This window comes from Dendrobates tinctorius, unplaced genomic scaffold, assembly GCF_039654945.1.
Source record: "Dendrobates tinctorius isolate UK_male_01 unplaced genomic scaffold, ASM3965494v1 ptg000171l, whole genome shotgun sequence".
Lineage (NCBI taxonomy): Eukaryota > Metazoa > Chordata > Amphibia > Anura > Dendrobatidae > Dendrobates > Dendrobates tinctorius.
Window position 1 is genome coordinate 21,508,770 of NW_027361838.1, and position 16,240 is coordinate 21,525,009.

Here is a 16,240-nt window from a genome sequence, read left to right on the forward strand (position 1 = left end):
TCTCATGATTCTCATTTGGTCTGACATGCACTGTGAGCTGTGAGGTCTTATATAGTCAGGTGTGTGCTTTTACAAATCAAGTCCTATCAGTTTAAATAAACACAGCTGGACTCCAATAAAGAAGTAGAACCATCTCAAGGAGGATGACAAAGAAATGGACAGCATGTGATTTAAATATGAGTATCTGAGCAAAGGGTCTGAATACTTATGACCATGTGATATTTCAGTTTTTCTGTTTTAATAAATTTGAAAAAATGTTTACATTTCTGTTTTTTTCAGTCAAGATGGGGTGCACAATGTACATTAATGAGAAAAAAAATAAACTTTTTTTAATTTACCAAATGGCTGCAATGAAACAAAGAGTGAAAAATTTAAAGGGGTCTCAATACTTTCCGCACCCACTGTACATAATGAAATGATGGCTGATGGAGCATGGGAACCCTTTTTTTCTAATGGAGGAGGCTGATGGACTGGTCTTCTGATCACCGGCTGCTCCATCAGCAGTCATTATATATCTGACAAGAGAGCACTGTATTAACATATTACTAAAGAGAGAGCACTATGACTAACAAAAATAACATGAATACGTTATTTAAGGGACGGTGCTATATATAACAAGACATAACAGTATGTAATAATTGGACAGCACTGTACTTAACAGAGAACACTACATAACTAGAGAGGATGGTACGTAATAAGGGACGTCCCTTCCAGTAATATTGTCCCCCATACTGGGCCAATTCCTGGGATAAAGTCTTCCATCCTTGTCCGCTTTCTGGTATAATGTGTCCTATCCTCGTCCCCTTCTTGGTGTAATGTCACCCATCCTGGTCCATTTCCTGATATAATGTGTCTTATCCTGGTCCATTTCCTGGTATACTGTACTTTATCCTGGTTCTGTGCCACATCGTGGTGTACTGTGCCCCATCCTGCTATAATGTGCCCCATCCTGGTATAATGTGCCCCATCCTGGTATACTGTGCCCTATCCTGGTATACTGTGCTTCATCTTGGTATATTGTGCCCCATACTGGTATAATGTTCCCCATCCTGGTCCATCTCCTGGTATACTGAGCCTCATCCTGGGAAAAAAAGGTTATTCAGCTCACTATTAGGGCAGTTTCACACGTCCAGATAATTCCGGTACCGGAAAAACCGGTACCGGAGCTATCCGTGTTCGTGTGCATACGTATGCCATCCGTGTGACATCCGTGTGCTATCCGTATGTCCGTGTGCTGTCCGTGTGTCCATGTCTCTGTTTTTGAAAAATTATTTTCAATGTTAACCCTTTGACTTTTAAAAACGCACACGGATCGCACACGGACAGCACACGGACAGCATCCGTGTGCGGTACGTGTTTACACGGACCCATTGAATTGTATGGGTCCGTGTGATCCGTGCTGTTGCACAAAAACGGACATGTCATCGTGTTTTGCACACGGACACACGGTCCGTGAAAACACGCTGACATCTGCATAGACACATTCCTTCGAATTTGTCTACGTGTGTCAGTGTCTCCGGTGCGTGAGAAAACTGTCACTACACATACCGGAGACACTGACGTGTGAAACTGCCCTTAGATGAATTCCTGTTGTTTAGAGTGTGGACTCCAGGATGGTGCTCGGAAAAAGCGGCTGTGGTAATCAAAAAGGTTCCAGCAACAAACATCCAATATATACTGCGCCTCATCCTTGTATACTGTGCCTTATCCTTGTATACTGTGCCCCATCCTTGTATAATATGCCCCATTCAGGTCCATTTCCTGGTATACTGTGCCTCATCCTTCTATACTGCGCCTCATCCTTGTATACTGTGCCTCATCCTTGTATACTGTGCCTCATCCTTCAAGAAAAAAGAGGGGGAGAAGCCAGCGCTGCTTGTGGTCAGAACGTAATACATAAAGTGTGAAAACACACATTGGTTTCTATCTGTATTCAAAAATGAGACATTTAGCAAAAAATTGATCAATTGTTTGAGCTACCCCGCCACGTCAAGGCAGTCTCGTATGGGGAGTCCTACTCTACGTTTTTTATGTTCGCTGTGCCATTGCGGCCTCCTAAATGTATAAAAGCAAGACCTCATTACATGCACACTGTACCTCAAGCATTTCAAAATCGTTCCTATGGCACCAGAGGACAAGCGCAGATAAAGGTTAGCCAGGTCCATGCAGACATTTCAGGTCCAACCTCCACACTGCCTGACCAGCACCACAGATAAAGGACGATCCAGGCCCAGATACAGGTGCGTAATCAAATAAAGCCTAGGGCAGGGCAGGGCCGCTGTTAATGTGAACAGCAGCCTAGATCAATCACTAAGAAAACAGAAAGAATAGCGTACATGACCCAGCGCGCACGGCTACAGTGGTGGTCAGCCACAAAACCAATATCAAGAAAAAAGAGGGGGAGAAGCCAGCGCTGCTTGTGGTCAGAACGTAATACATAAAGTGTGAAAACACACATTGGTTTCTATCTGTATTCAAAAATGAGACATTTAGCAAAAAATTGATCAATTGTTTGAGCTACCCCGCCACGTCAAGGCAGTCTCGTATGGGGAGTCCTACTCTACGTTTTTTATGTTCGCTGTGCCATTGCGGCCTCCTAAATGTATAAAAGCAAGACCTCATTACATGCACACTGTACCTCAAGCATTTCAAAATCGTTCCTATGGCACCAGAGGACAAGCGCAGATAAAGGTTAGCCAGGTCCATGCAGACATTTCAGGTCCAACCTCCACACTGCCTGACCAGCACCACAGATAAAGGACGATCCAGGCCCAGATACAGGTGCGTAATCAAATAAAGCCTAGGGCAGGGCAGGGCCGCTGTTAATGTGAACAGCAGCCTAGATCAATCACTAAGAAAACAGAAAGAATAGCGTACATGACCCAGCGCGCACGGCTACAGTGGTGGTCAGCCACAAAACCAATATCAAGAAAAAAGAGGGGGAGAAGCCAGCGCTGCTTGTGGTCAGAACGTAATACATAAAGTGTGAAAACACACATTGGTTTCTATCTGTATTCAAAAATGAGACATTTAGCATTTATTGGTTTTGTGGCTGACCACCACTGTAGCCGTGCGCGCTGGGTCATGTACGCCATTCTTTCTGTTTTCTCAGTGATTGATCTAGGCTGCTGTTCACATTAAACGGCAGCCCTGCCCTGCCCTAGGCTTTATTTGATTACGCACCTGTATCTGGGCCTGGATCGTCCTTTATCATGTGGTGCTGGACAGGCAGTGTGGAGGTTGGACCTGAAATGTCTGCATGGACCTGGCTAATCTTTATCTGCGCTTGTCCTCTCTGGTGCCATAGGAGCGATTCTGAAATGCTTGAGGTACAGTGTGCATGTAATGAGGTCTTGCTTTTATACATTTAGGAGGCCGTAATGGCACAGCGAATATAAAAAACGTAGAGTAGGACTCCCCATACGAGACTGCCTTGACGTGGCGGGGTAGCTCAAACAATTGATCAATTTTTTGCTAAATGTCTCATTTTTTAATACAGATTGAAACCTATGTGTGTTTTCACACTTCTTGTATTATGTTCTGACCACTAGCAGCGCTGGCTTCTCCCCCTCTTTTTTCTTGATATTGGTTTTGTGGCTGACCACCACTGTAGCCGTGCGCGCTGGGTCATGTACGCCATTCTTTCTGTTTTCTCAGTGATTGATCTAGGCTGCTGTTCACATTAAACGGCAGCCCTGCCCTGCCCTAGGCTTTATTTGATTACGCACCTGCATCTGGGCCTGGATCGTCCTTTATCATGTGGTGCTGGACAGGCAGTGTGGAGGTTGGACCTGAAATGTCTGCATGGACCTGGCTAATCTTTATCTGCGCTTGTCCTCTCTGGTGCCATAGGAGCGATTCTGAAATGCTTGAGGTACAGTGTGCATGTAATGAGGTCTTGCTTTTATACATTTAGGAGGCCGTAATGGCACAGCGAATATAAAAAACGTAGAGTAGGACTCCCCATACGAGACTGCCTTGACGTGGCGGGGTAGCTCAAACAATTGATCAATTTTTTGCTAAATGTCTCATTTTTGAATACAGATTGAAACCTATGTGTGTTTTCACACTTCTTGTATTATGTTCTGACCACTAGCAGCGCTGGCTTCTCCCCCTCTTTTTTCTTGATATTGGTTTTGTGGCTGACCACCACTGTAGCCGTGCGCGCTGGGTCATGTACGCCATTCTTTCTGTTTTCTCAGTGATTGATCTAGGCTGCTGTTCACATTAAACGGCAGCCCTGCCCTGCCCTAGGCTTTATTTGATTACGCACCTGTATCTGGGCCTGGATCGTCCTTTATCATGTGGTGCTGGACAGGCAGTGTGGAGGTTGGACCTGAAATGTCTGCATGGACCTGGCTAATCTTTATCTGCGCTTGTCCTCTCTGGTGCCATAGGAGCGATTCTGAAATGCTTGAGGTACAGTGTGCATGTAATGAGGTCTTGCTTTTATACATTTAGGAGGCCGTAATGGCACAGCGAATATAAAAAACGTAGAGTAGGACTCCCCATACGAGACTGCCTTGACGTGGCGGGGTAGCTCAAACAATTGATCAATTTTTTGCTAAATGTCTCATTTTTGAATACAGATTGAAACCTATGTGTGTTTTCACACTTCTTGTATTATGTTCTGACCACTAGCAGCGCTGGCTTCTCCCCCTCTTTTTTCTTGATATTGGTTTTGTGGCTGACCACCACTGTAGCCGTGCGCGCTGGGTCATGTACGCCATTCTTTCTGTTTTCTCAGTGATTGATCTAGGCTGCTGTTCACATTAAACGGCAGCCCTGCCCTGCCCTAGGCTTTATTTGATTACGCACCTGTATCTGGGCCTGGATCGTCCTTTATCATGTGGTGCTGGACAGGCAGTGTGGAGGTTGGACCTGAAATGTCTGCATGGACCTGGCTAATCTTTATCTGCGCTTGTCCTCTCTGGTGCCATAGGAGCGATTCTGAAATGCTTGAGGTACAGTGTGCATGTAATGAGGTCTTGCTTTTATACATTTAGGAGGCCGTAATGGCACAGCGAATATAAAAAACGTAGAGTAGGACTCCCCATACGAGACTGCCTTGACGTGGCGGGGTAGCTCAAACAATTGATCAATTTTTTGCTAAATGTCTCATTTTTGAATACAGATTGAAACCTATGTGTGTTTTCACACTTCTTGTATTATGTTCTGACCACTAGCAGCGCTGGCTTCTCCCCCTCTTTTTTCTTGATATTGGTTTTGTGGCTGACCACCACTGTAGCCGTGCGCGCTGGGTCATGTACGCCATTCTTTCTGTTTTCTCAGTGATTGATCTAGGCTGCTGTTCACATTAAACGGCAGCCCTGCCCTGCCCTAGGCTTTATTTGATTACGCACCTGTATCTGGGCCTGGATCGTCCTTTATCATGTGGTGCTGGACAGGCAGTGTGGAGGTTGGACCTGAAATGTCTGCATGGACCTGGCTAATCTTTATCTGCGCTTGTCCTCTCTGGTGCCATAGGAGCGATTCTGAAATGCTTGAGGTACAGTGTGCATGTAATGAGGTCTTGCTTTTATACATTTAGGAGGCCGTAATGGCACAGCGAATATAAAAAACGTAGAGTAGGACTCCCCATACGAGACTGCCTTGACGTGGCGGGGTAGCTCAAACAATTGATCAATTTTTTGCTAAATGTCTCATTTTTGAATACAGATTGAAACCTATGTGTGTTTTCACACTTCTTGTATTATGTTCTGACCACTAGCAGCGCTGGCTTCTCCCCCTCTTTTTTCTTGATATTGGTTTTGTGGCTGACCACCACTGTAGCCGTGCGCGCTGGGTCATGTACGCCATTCTTTCTGTTTTCTCAGTGATTGATCTAGGCTGCTGTTCACATTAAACGGCAGCCCTGCCCTGCCCTAGGCTTTATTTGATTACGCACCTGTATCTGGGCCTGGATCGTCCTTTATCATGTGGTGCTGGACAGGCAGTGTGGAGGTTGGACCTGAAATGTCTGCATGGACCTGGCTAATCTTTATCTGCGCTTGTCCTCTCTGGTGCCATAGGAGCGATTCTGAAATGCTTGAGGTACAGTGTGCATGTAATGAGGTCTTGCTTTTATACATTTAGGAGGCCGTAATGGCACAGCGAATATAAAAAACGTAGAGTAGGACTCCCCATACGAGACTGCCTTGACGTGGCGGGGTAGCTCAAACAATTGATCAATTTTTTGCTAAATGTCTCATTTTTGAATACAGATTGAAACCTATGTGTGTTTTCACACTTCTTGTATTATGTTCTGACCACTAGCAGCGCTGGCTTCTCCCCCTCTTTTTTCTTGTGCCTCATCCTTGTATACTGTGCCCCATCCTTGTATACTGTGCCCCATTCTTGTATAATATGCCCCATTCTGGTCCATTTCCTGGTATTCTGTGCCTCATCCTTCTATACTGTGCCTTATCCTGGTATAATGTGCCCCATCATGATATACTTTGTCTCATCCTTCTGCCCTGCGTCATCCTCGTATAATGTGCCCCATCGTGGTATACTGTATCTCATTCTTCTTTCCTGTGCCTCATCCTAGTATTCTGTGCCCTGTTCTGTTCTCCAGTACATAAAAAAACCATACTACTCACCTTCCCCCATGCTTCCACGCAACACGGGGTTCTCTTCTACAGCCGGAACAGGAGCCTGCAGCTGACTTCTGCGTCACAGCCATGCTCCCCCAACGTTAGCTGCAGGCCTTTGATTGGCTAGCAGCTCCCTGCACTGCAATACATTTCCACTAAATGTGCATCCAAGGACGGACATCCAGCTGGAATAGTTACCGATGTTAGCGAGCCCCCTCCACCTCTGGTCCCTAGTACAGCTGCAGCGGTGATTTGTCCGCCCCTGATTTGCACTACATCTACAATAAATAAATGCTGTTTTACTGCTTTACTTATAATTGTACCCATCCTGACTTACAGTATGTGTTATACTCCAAAGCGGCTATCACAATTCTGTAGTCTTCAAACCTAAAATCGCCAGGCATTGTAATGTATGAAAAACTAACCTATTCCAATTAAAAAAGCTCAGCTAAAATGTTTGATTGTTTTCCATAAGAACCATCAAAATTGCGAATGCAACTTTGGACTCCTAATACAAACTCAATCTCAGATTCAGTGGAAGTAAAACATTGCATTTATAAAGTTATTCCACATTTCATGTACATGTTATTGTGAGAGTTACTCTACAGAAATAATGTAGCAAAGATAAATTCCTGCCTGCCTAGCACTTACTACTCCCCATATGCCTGTCTGAATGCTGGATAGATTTTTCAATGCCAGGACACTAAAACCACCTTTTATCTCCTTTAGTTCACATCTGCATTGGAAGTCTGGTTTGGAGTCTCTCCATCACACATTCTGTCAAATTTACAACAAAAATAGCACAGATCTTTTTTCTGGAGCAGTGCATGACAGCGAGATTCTTTTTACCGTTATTGAATCCATGTATCAGGCTAAGCTCCTCAGGTTGGTCTAGAGTGTTCCTTTTGGGTATGTTCACACTGGGCGGATAAACTATGGATTTTTAGTACTGATTTGCAGATGGAAAATTCACAGCAAAGTAGCAGCAAAATTTATGTATCCTGGCCTCCTGTGATAAGGTCTGGTGCCAGGCAATAGCACTAATAAAGTGGTCACATGGGATGAAATGTCATTACAGTAGGTCACCAGAAGACCAGGAAAGGGAGGCACAGGAACATCTGGAGTTGAGTGCTTCTTTTGCTTTAAACAGCAGCAAATCCTCGGACACTGCAAAATTTGGTGAAAATGTTGGAGCTGCGGATATTTAGTTGCTTTCTGGTAAAAGGTTTCCACAGCCATTCGGCTCCATGTGAACATACAGTGAGGAAAAAAAAAGTATTTAGAAGCCACCAATTCTGCAATTCTCCCACTTAAAAAGATGAGAGAGGCCTGTAATTGACATCATAGGTAGACCGCAACTATGAGAGGCAAAATGAGAAAAATCCAGAAAATCACCTTGTCTGATTTGGCAAGATTTATTTTGCAAATTATGGTGGAAAATAAGTATTTGGTCACCTAAAACATGCAAGATTTCTGGTTCTCACATATCTGTAACTTCTTCTATAAGAGGCTCCTCTGTCCTCCACTCATTACCTGTAGTAATAGCACCTGTTTGAACTTGTTATCAGTATAAAAGACACCTGTCCACAACCTCAAACAGTCACACTCCAAAATTCACTATGGTGAACACCAAAGAGCTGTCAAGGACCCCAGAAACAAAATTGTAGCCCTGCATCAGGCTGGGAAGACTGAATCTGCAATAGGCAAGCAGCTTGGTGTGATGAAATTAACTGTGGGAGCAATAATAAAATGGAAGACATACAAGACCAGTGATAATCTCCCTTAATCTGGGGCTCCACGCAAGATCTCACTCCGTGGGGTCAAAACGATCACAAGAACGGTGATAAAAAATCCCAGAAACACATGAGGGGACCTAGTGAATGACCTGCATAGAGCTGGGATCATCATAACAAAGGCTACCATCAGTATCACACTACGCCGCCAGGGACTCAGATCCTGCAGTGCCAGACGTGTCCCCCTGCTTAAGCCAGTACATGTCCGAGCACATCTGATATATTAGTATTGTATTGGGCGGCACGTTGGGCTCAGTGGTTAACACTGCAGCCTTTCTGCGCTGTGGTCCTGGGTTCAAATCCCACCAAGGACAACATCTGCAAGGAGTTTGCATGTTCTCCCGCTGTTTGCGTGGGTTTCCTCCGACATTCCAAAGACATACTGATAGGGAATTTAGATTGTGAGCCCCATTAGGGACAGTGATGATAATGTCTGTAAAGCGTGTGAAATTAATGGCGCTATATAAATGAGTAAGGCTATTTCACACTTGCGTTTTTTTGCTGTGCGTTTTTTGCGCACACAAATGCATGAAAAAATGCATCATGCGTTTGTGTGCGTTTTTTTGCGGGTTTTGGTGCGTTTTTAAAAAAACGCATGCGTTTTTTGCGCATACGTGCGCATTACAATGCGCACGTATGCGCACCCATAGACTATAATGGGTGTTTTGCTGTAAAAAAAACGCATTGTGTGCGCATGCGTTTTTTGGGGACAAGTCGGACGCACAAAAAATGCAACAGGATGCATTTTGTGCGCCCGAGCGCACACTACAAAAAAACGCATGCGCACACAAACGCGTACAAACGCATGTGTATGCGCACCCATGTTAAAGTATGGGGGGAAAAACGCATGCTTTTTTTTGCGCTAAAAGCAGTGCAAAAAACGCAAGTGTGAAACCATCCTAAAATGCATAACTAAATACAAATGCATATGTAAACAGAGCACTACATAAAGCCCCAGCAAAGGCTGGGGATGGTCTGGCTGTAGGCCACATCAATTGGGCCTCTATTAGTATAATGGTAGGCCAATACTGTTGCATTTGTGTGGGGAGTTGTGGTGTCCATCTTACTGTGTGGGGTTTGTTATGCCTCCATGCTGCGTACGTGGAGAAATGGGGACATCATTCTGTTTTGGGGTATTTTTGGGGGCATCATACTGTATTGGGGCCATGAAAGGAGTATCATAGTTGGCAAGAACCCCAAGGGGCTTTAGAATGGGCGAAATAACTAACAATGCCGCAATACATGTCCTTCTCTGTGTCTTAAAGGTGGGAAGTCTGCCCTTTTGTGACCATGCCTCTGTGTCGGCGAATCGCCTTTTGCAAAGGCGTCCTGTGATTTCTATGTGCTGAGAAACAAACAGGAAAAAGTTCAAATCCCACCAAGGACAACATCTGCAAGGAGCTTGTATGTTCTCCCTGTGTTTGTGTGGGTTTCCTCCCACATTCCAAAGACATACTGATAGAGAATTTAGATTGCGAGCCCCATCGGGGACAGTGCCAATAATGTCTGCTAAGCACTGTGGAATTAATGGCGCTATATAAATGAGTAAAATAAATAAATATTGTATATAAATAAAAATTATTGTAGGCATTCACCAGAATGGGAGTTACTTTCATAGCGTGTCTCAGAGAGGAAGGTCCAAAGAAGGTGGTTTGCTACATAACTTTGAGCAAATGAAAAGGGGTTCATGAGACAACCCCTTTAATACTTTAGATATCAAGGTCAACCATAATTAAAAATGTGGCACCTGAGGCACACAAATGTGCTGATTTGCAATAAGAGGAACAAAGGGACAATTTTCCATAATTCTGTCATGATTATATTTCCCTCTTTTACAAACTTTGTGACCTTTCCATGTTTTAAGTCTCTGAAAGTATCTACCACCTCTGATTGTCAATTTAATTGAGGTTTCTTGCCTGCAATTATTTACCTGTGCAGGTTTTGTGCTACATAAACTATACATTTTCAATCCATAATAGAGTTTTGGTAAAATATTTGATTTTGGCTTAGGGTGAATGATACAGCGACTTATCTTATTGTCTTGTTTCAGGACACAGGAGTTGGGAAATCTAGCATAGTTTGCCGATTTGTCCAAGACCATTTTGATCATAATATAAGCCCCACTATTGGGTAAGTGAACCGAGAATAGAAAATTCAATTATGTATACTGTAAATGGCGACTTTATAAGAGAAATCTATGTAGTACAATGTTGAACCTCTTTTGGCCAGATTTAGATTTATTATGACATGTGTACCTTAACTGTACAACTTTTTGTCTTTTCAGAGCTTCATTTATGACTAAAACAGTTCCTTGTGGGAATGAGCTCCATAAATTTTTGATATGGGATACTGCAGGTCAGGAACGAGTGAGTATCACCATATACTGTACATACAAGAGATTCGTAATAATAGTTATGAAGATGATTAGTAATTGTTTTATGGATGCGGAATACATCTGTATGGACAGGTTGTGTATGTACCTTTATGCATTACATCTACATTTGCTGAATTCATCCAGTAGCATTTCTTCCAGGATCTTTACTATGACTGTAATCTCAAAACCAGTGGCGAAACTCCCATGGTCCCTGGTGAAAAATTTGGACCTGGGCCCACACCTCCATGTTGGTCAGATGTATGAGTCTTTGTAGCGTTCTAGATCATATGAAGAAAAAAAAAAGTTTCGGTACCATGTTAGCCAGCTGAAAAAACATTGATTGTTCTCAGCGGGGGAAACAAAATAATAATGTTGCAGCTATGATATCTTTTAATGGCTAAATACTAAAATAAAATAAGTGATGTTACAATGCTAGCTTTCGAGATTAGTTTGGTACCTTTATCAGTCATGGTATAAGAAAGTATCTGAAGAAACACAAATATAAGCAGAAAAAGATCAGAGACATGACATAGTAAATCCTTGTGATTTAGTCCTGTGTGGAGGGTATCAAAGAATGCCATCAATTTTTGTTCACAGACCTTTTGGTGTTTTTATTATTTGAAGTTGGCTTTTAATATAACAGCTTTCATATTGTTTATGTTGTGTGCTGGACCACAGAAATGTTTAGTCACAGGTTGATGATTTTTTTTGGTCTGTGTATTGCCAAGTTTTTAACACTAAGGTTCGGATACGGCTTTAAAGAAAGCTACTACTTGCGATATAACACAATTAAAGTACAAAATTAAAGGAATAGTATGATTGAATAGTATGATTGCGTACACTTTTGTATATTTTAACATACAAAGATTAAGTACATACAAAGATTAAATACATATAATGATTAAGTACATATACTCACATCATCCGTCACCAAGAGACTTTTAAACATCATCCATCTTGAAATTCAGAGAAGCAACACCAAGACAGACCACCCCTGGGAAACTCACAACACTGCACGGGCATCCCCAATTTTGCAGGTATCAACACTGTACACGTACAGGTATCCAAGTTTTTGCTTCTGTCTTAGTCATGTTTCTCTGGCCTTATATAGTGATTTACACTATGTAGCAACGCTAGTTTCACCCTGCCCTTCCAGTGGCCAGCTTTCAAGATCGGATAAAACTGAGATACCATGGAATCATCAGACAATGGGCCATAAACCTTAGATATAAAAGCCACAAGGATTTAGATGAAACCACAATAATAAACAACAAACATATAGAAATTTAGAACTGTTTGTGTGTGAAAGTGTTAGGGCTGGCGGAACGCACCAAATTATAAAATAATAGTAGGTGCGTTCGCAGCCCTGGGTCCACCGTGCAGAGGTGGTACACTGCTGCTAAGTAATGACAGAAGAATTAAGCGGTGTGAAACCAGGCACACGCGGGTTACGTCACCCAATGTGAACAGGGCGAACTCTATTATTGCACAGAGCCGCACCACTGCTGAAAGTAGATGCCAGAGCCTGTTAACTCACAGAGCTCGGCCAAATGAGCGCACAGTGTACGGCCACAGAACTCTACCCCAAGGACATGGGGTTAGAGTCCTTCTAGGCCCACTGAACGCGTGGCGTCACTGCCGCGAGCGCCGCTATAGACGCTGGTTATGGAGCACGTGCACTGAGGCGTGCCGAGTCCCTGGTGAGGCCAGATGCCTGACTCAACCTCTGACCTACCTACGCCTAAGCCTGGGTGCTAGCAGGCTAGGCTGCACAACACATGTGTACCAAGGGTAGGGGTTTCTTAATGAGTCATTCACCAGAGACATTCATACCTGCATACATCACTCACTCCACATAGTCTGTAAATACAGTCTATACTAGCGCATGGGCGAGCGGCCATGCGAACCTTTTATAGCCACGGGCGTCCAGGGACCTTCCTGGCTTCTCGGATGGGTCAATCCGAACACGCGCAGGATCTGAGCACGTGACCCTCGATCTCCAATGGGAGATCACTCCACGGGCATGCTCAGTGGCCCGACATGAGGACTTAGTCCCTGGAGAATCTCGCTGCTGAGCAGCATGCATTGTCATAGCTGTGCCAGAGGTGGCAGCAGCAAGCAAACCCACGGAGTTGGCCTGGGCAGAGCGCTGGGACCGACGAATCTGCGGAGCAAGCTCCACTGCGGCTGAAGAAGAATGGGAGACCGCTGGGTGCAAGGCTCTGGATTCCTGCTGTGCAGTGGCAGGAACCCAACACCTAACATTACCCCCCCTCCTAGGGCCCCCTCCCCTCTGAGCCTCGCTACGCTCAAACACCGCAATGAGGAGCGGAGCGTGGATGTTCTCCACTGGCTCCCAGGTCCGAGCCTCTGGACCATGATCCTTCCAATCCACCAAATAAAACTTTTTGCCTCGCATCACCTTGCATCCCACGATGGCATTGACCTCAAACTCGTCAGAAGACAAGTCTGATGTCCCGACAGATAACTCGGAGAACCGGGACAAGTGAACAGGCTTAAAGAGGGACACGTGGAATGTATCAGAGATAGCCAAGTGTGGTGGGAGGGCCAGACGGTAGACCACAGAGCTGATCTGCTCGAGGACCTTGAAGGGGCCAATGTAGCGCGGTGCGAACTTAGCGGACTCTACCCGCAGCCTGATGTTTCAGGCAGAGAGCCACACCAAGTCGCCCGGGGCAAAAGTCGGAGCAGGGCGCCGGTGTGCATCAGCGGAGGTCCTCATTCTCTCCTTGGAAGCCCGGATAGCATCCTGGGTGCAATCCCAAATGTTGCGTGCCTCCACCGCCCAGTCTGCCACCCTGAAGTCGGTGGATCACACGGGCATGGGCACAGGGACGCGTGGATGCTGGCCGTAACTTAGGAGGAATGGGGTCTGACCGGTGGAGTCGGCCACAGCATTGTTCAAAGCGAACTCTGCCCACGGCAGCAAGGATTCCCAGTCGTCCTGCCTGGCCGAGACAAAATGTCGAAGATATGTGATCAGGGTCTGGTTGGCTCTCTCTACCAACCCGTTCGTCTCGGGATGATAGGCCGAGGAGAGATTCAGCTCAATGCTGAGCAGGGAACAAAGCTCTCTCCAAAACCGGGATGCAAACTGAGGACCCCGGTCACTGACAATCTTGTCCGGCATGCCATGCAGGCGGAAAACGTGCTTAATGAACAACACTGCCAGGCCCCGCACAGAAGTTAACCGGGAGAGAGGTACCAGGTGCACCATCTTAGAGAAATGGTCGGTTACAACCCAAATGACCGTGCTGCCACTGGACTTGGGTAGCCCCACCACAAAATCCATACCGACCATCTCCCAGGGCCTGTCCGCTACTGGCAGAGGAAAAAGAAGCCCAGTGGGAGGCTGCCGAGAGGACCTATTCTGGGCGCAAGAGACGCACGCCTGAATATAGTCCCTGACATCTCTGGCCATATGCCGCCACCAGTACATCCTCGCCAGAAGCTCAGAGGTCCGTTTTATCCCAAAATGTCCACCCACCCTGGACGAATGAGCCCAAGAGAGGACCTCCGGTCGCAGATGGGCAGGGACAAATGTCTTGCCCGGAGGTACTGACTCAAGGGCAACTGGAGCCACAGTCCTCAGGCTCTTGGATGGGACGATCAGCCGAGGCTCCTCCTCCTCTTCCTCCGATGACACAACGGAGCGGGAGAGAGCATCGGCCCAGACGTTCTTCTCCCCGGAGAGAAAATGGAGGGTGAAGTGGAACCGGGAAAAGAACAAAGACCATCTGGCCTGGCGAGAATTTAGCCGCTGGGCTGTTTGTAAATACACCAAGTTTTTGTGGTCGGTGAACACCTGGAAAGGATGGCGAGCCCCCTCCAGGAGGTGTCTCCACTCCGAGAAGGCCAACTTCATCGCTAGAAACTCCTTGTCCCCGATGGCATAATTCCTCTCCGCCGGTGTGAAGGTCTTGGAGAAAAAGAAGCATGGGTGCTTCCGACCTTGCGTGTCCTTCTGAAACAGGACCGCTCCAGTACCGACGGAAGAGGCATCCACTTCCAGAATGAAGGGCTTATCTACATCGTGGCGATGTAGAATGGGAGCGCTAGCGAAATGGGACTTAAAGGAGAAGGCCTTGGAGACCGGTTCCGACCACAACTTGGGGTTTGCACCCTTCTTGGTGAGGGCTACCAAGGGTGCTACCAAAGTTGAGAAGTGGGGGATGAATTGGCGATAGTAATTTATGAACCCCATAAAGTGCTGCACCGCTTTGAGAGAATGAGGTTCCTTCCAATCCATCACCGCCTGTAGCTTGGCAGGATCCATGGCCAACCCCTGGGCGGAGATGATATAGCCCGGAAAAGGCAAGGACTCCTGCTCAAACACACACACTTCTCCAACTTGGCATAGAAGGAGTTTGCCCGCAGGCGATCAAAAACTTTGCAAACATCTCTCCGGTGGGAGTCAATATCTGGTGAGTAGATGAGAATATCATCCAGATAGACTACAACCGAGGTGGTAAGCATATCCCAGAAGATATCGTTCACAAAGTCTTGGAAGATGGCCGGGGCATTACAGAGGCCGAAGAGCATCACCAGGTATTCATAGTGCCCATCCCTGGTGTTAAATGCCGTCTTCCATTCGTCCCCATCATGGATGCGAATCAGGTTGTAAGCCCCCCGCAGATCAAGTTTGGTAAACACTCTCGCTCCCCGTAGCCTATCAAACAGCTCTGATATCAGGGGCAGAGGATACTTATTCTTAACTGTGATGGCGTTAAGACCCCTGTAATCAATGCAAGGACGTAGTTCCCCACTCTTCTTCTGGACGAAGAAGAATCCCGCCCCCGCTGGTGACACTGACTTCCTAATGAATCGTCTTGCCAGATTCTCCCTGATGTATTGAGACATGGCTTCTGTCTCCGGGAGAGATAGGGGATAGACTCGACCCCGGGGATGCTCAGCACCAGGCAAGAGGTCAATAGGACAGTCATAGGGGCGATGCGGTGGAAGGGTCTCCGCCGCCTTTTTGGAGAACACGTCCGCATACTGTCGATAGTGTTTGGGGAGCGAGGAGAGATCTGCGGGAACCTCGGTGGAGGCAACCTGAATGCACTCCCTCAGACATTTACCTTCACATGATTTACTCCACCCAATAATCCTCCCTGAGGACCACTCTATATGGGGGGAGTGGTACCGAAACCAGGGGACCCCTAGAAGTACCTGGTCAATACCCTCGGGCATGACGAGGAGGGATATCGTCTCCTGATGAGATGGAGCCACTGAGAGTAACAAGGGGGCGGTCTGGTGGGTTATCTGTGAGGGTAGAGTGGCGCCGTTCACCACTCTGACGGTGACTGGTGTAGACATCATAACCAGAGGTATAGCTTGCCATTGAGCGAAGGCTGACGACATAAAATTGCCCTCTGCCCCGGAATCCACGCAAACCACCACCAGAGTGGAAGAATCAACCTCAAGTGCCCCCTTAAAGGACAGCTTGGAGGAAA

At 46.0% G+C, this 16,240-nt stretch overlaps 1 protein-coding gene across 2 annotated transcripts in view; it reads left to right on the plus strand.

The window, feature by feature from the left end:
• RAB31 (RAB31, member RAS oncogene family) overlaps positions 1 to 16,240 on the plus strand; it is an 88,912-nt gene that overhangs the window by 26,999 nt on the left and 45,673 nt on the right. Inside the window, exons 1-3 of one of the 2 annotated variants that reach the window (XM_073550971.1) lie at positions 3,253 to 6,054; positions 10,440 to 10,519; positions 10,674 to 10,755. In XM_073550971.1, coding sequence (XP_073407072.1) covers positions 5,938 to 6,054; positions 10,440 to 10,519; positions 10,674 to 10,755 — 279 coding nt within the window. In that variant the 5' untranslated portion in view covers positions 3,253 to 5,937. Of the gene's footprint in view, positions 1 to 3,252; positions 6,055 to 10,439; positions 10,520 to 10,673; positions 10,756 to 16,240 lie in introns of those variants that run through there. The other variant, XM_073550972.1, reaches the window with a different exon arrangement.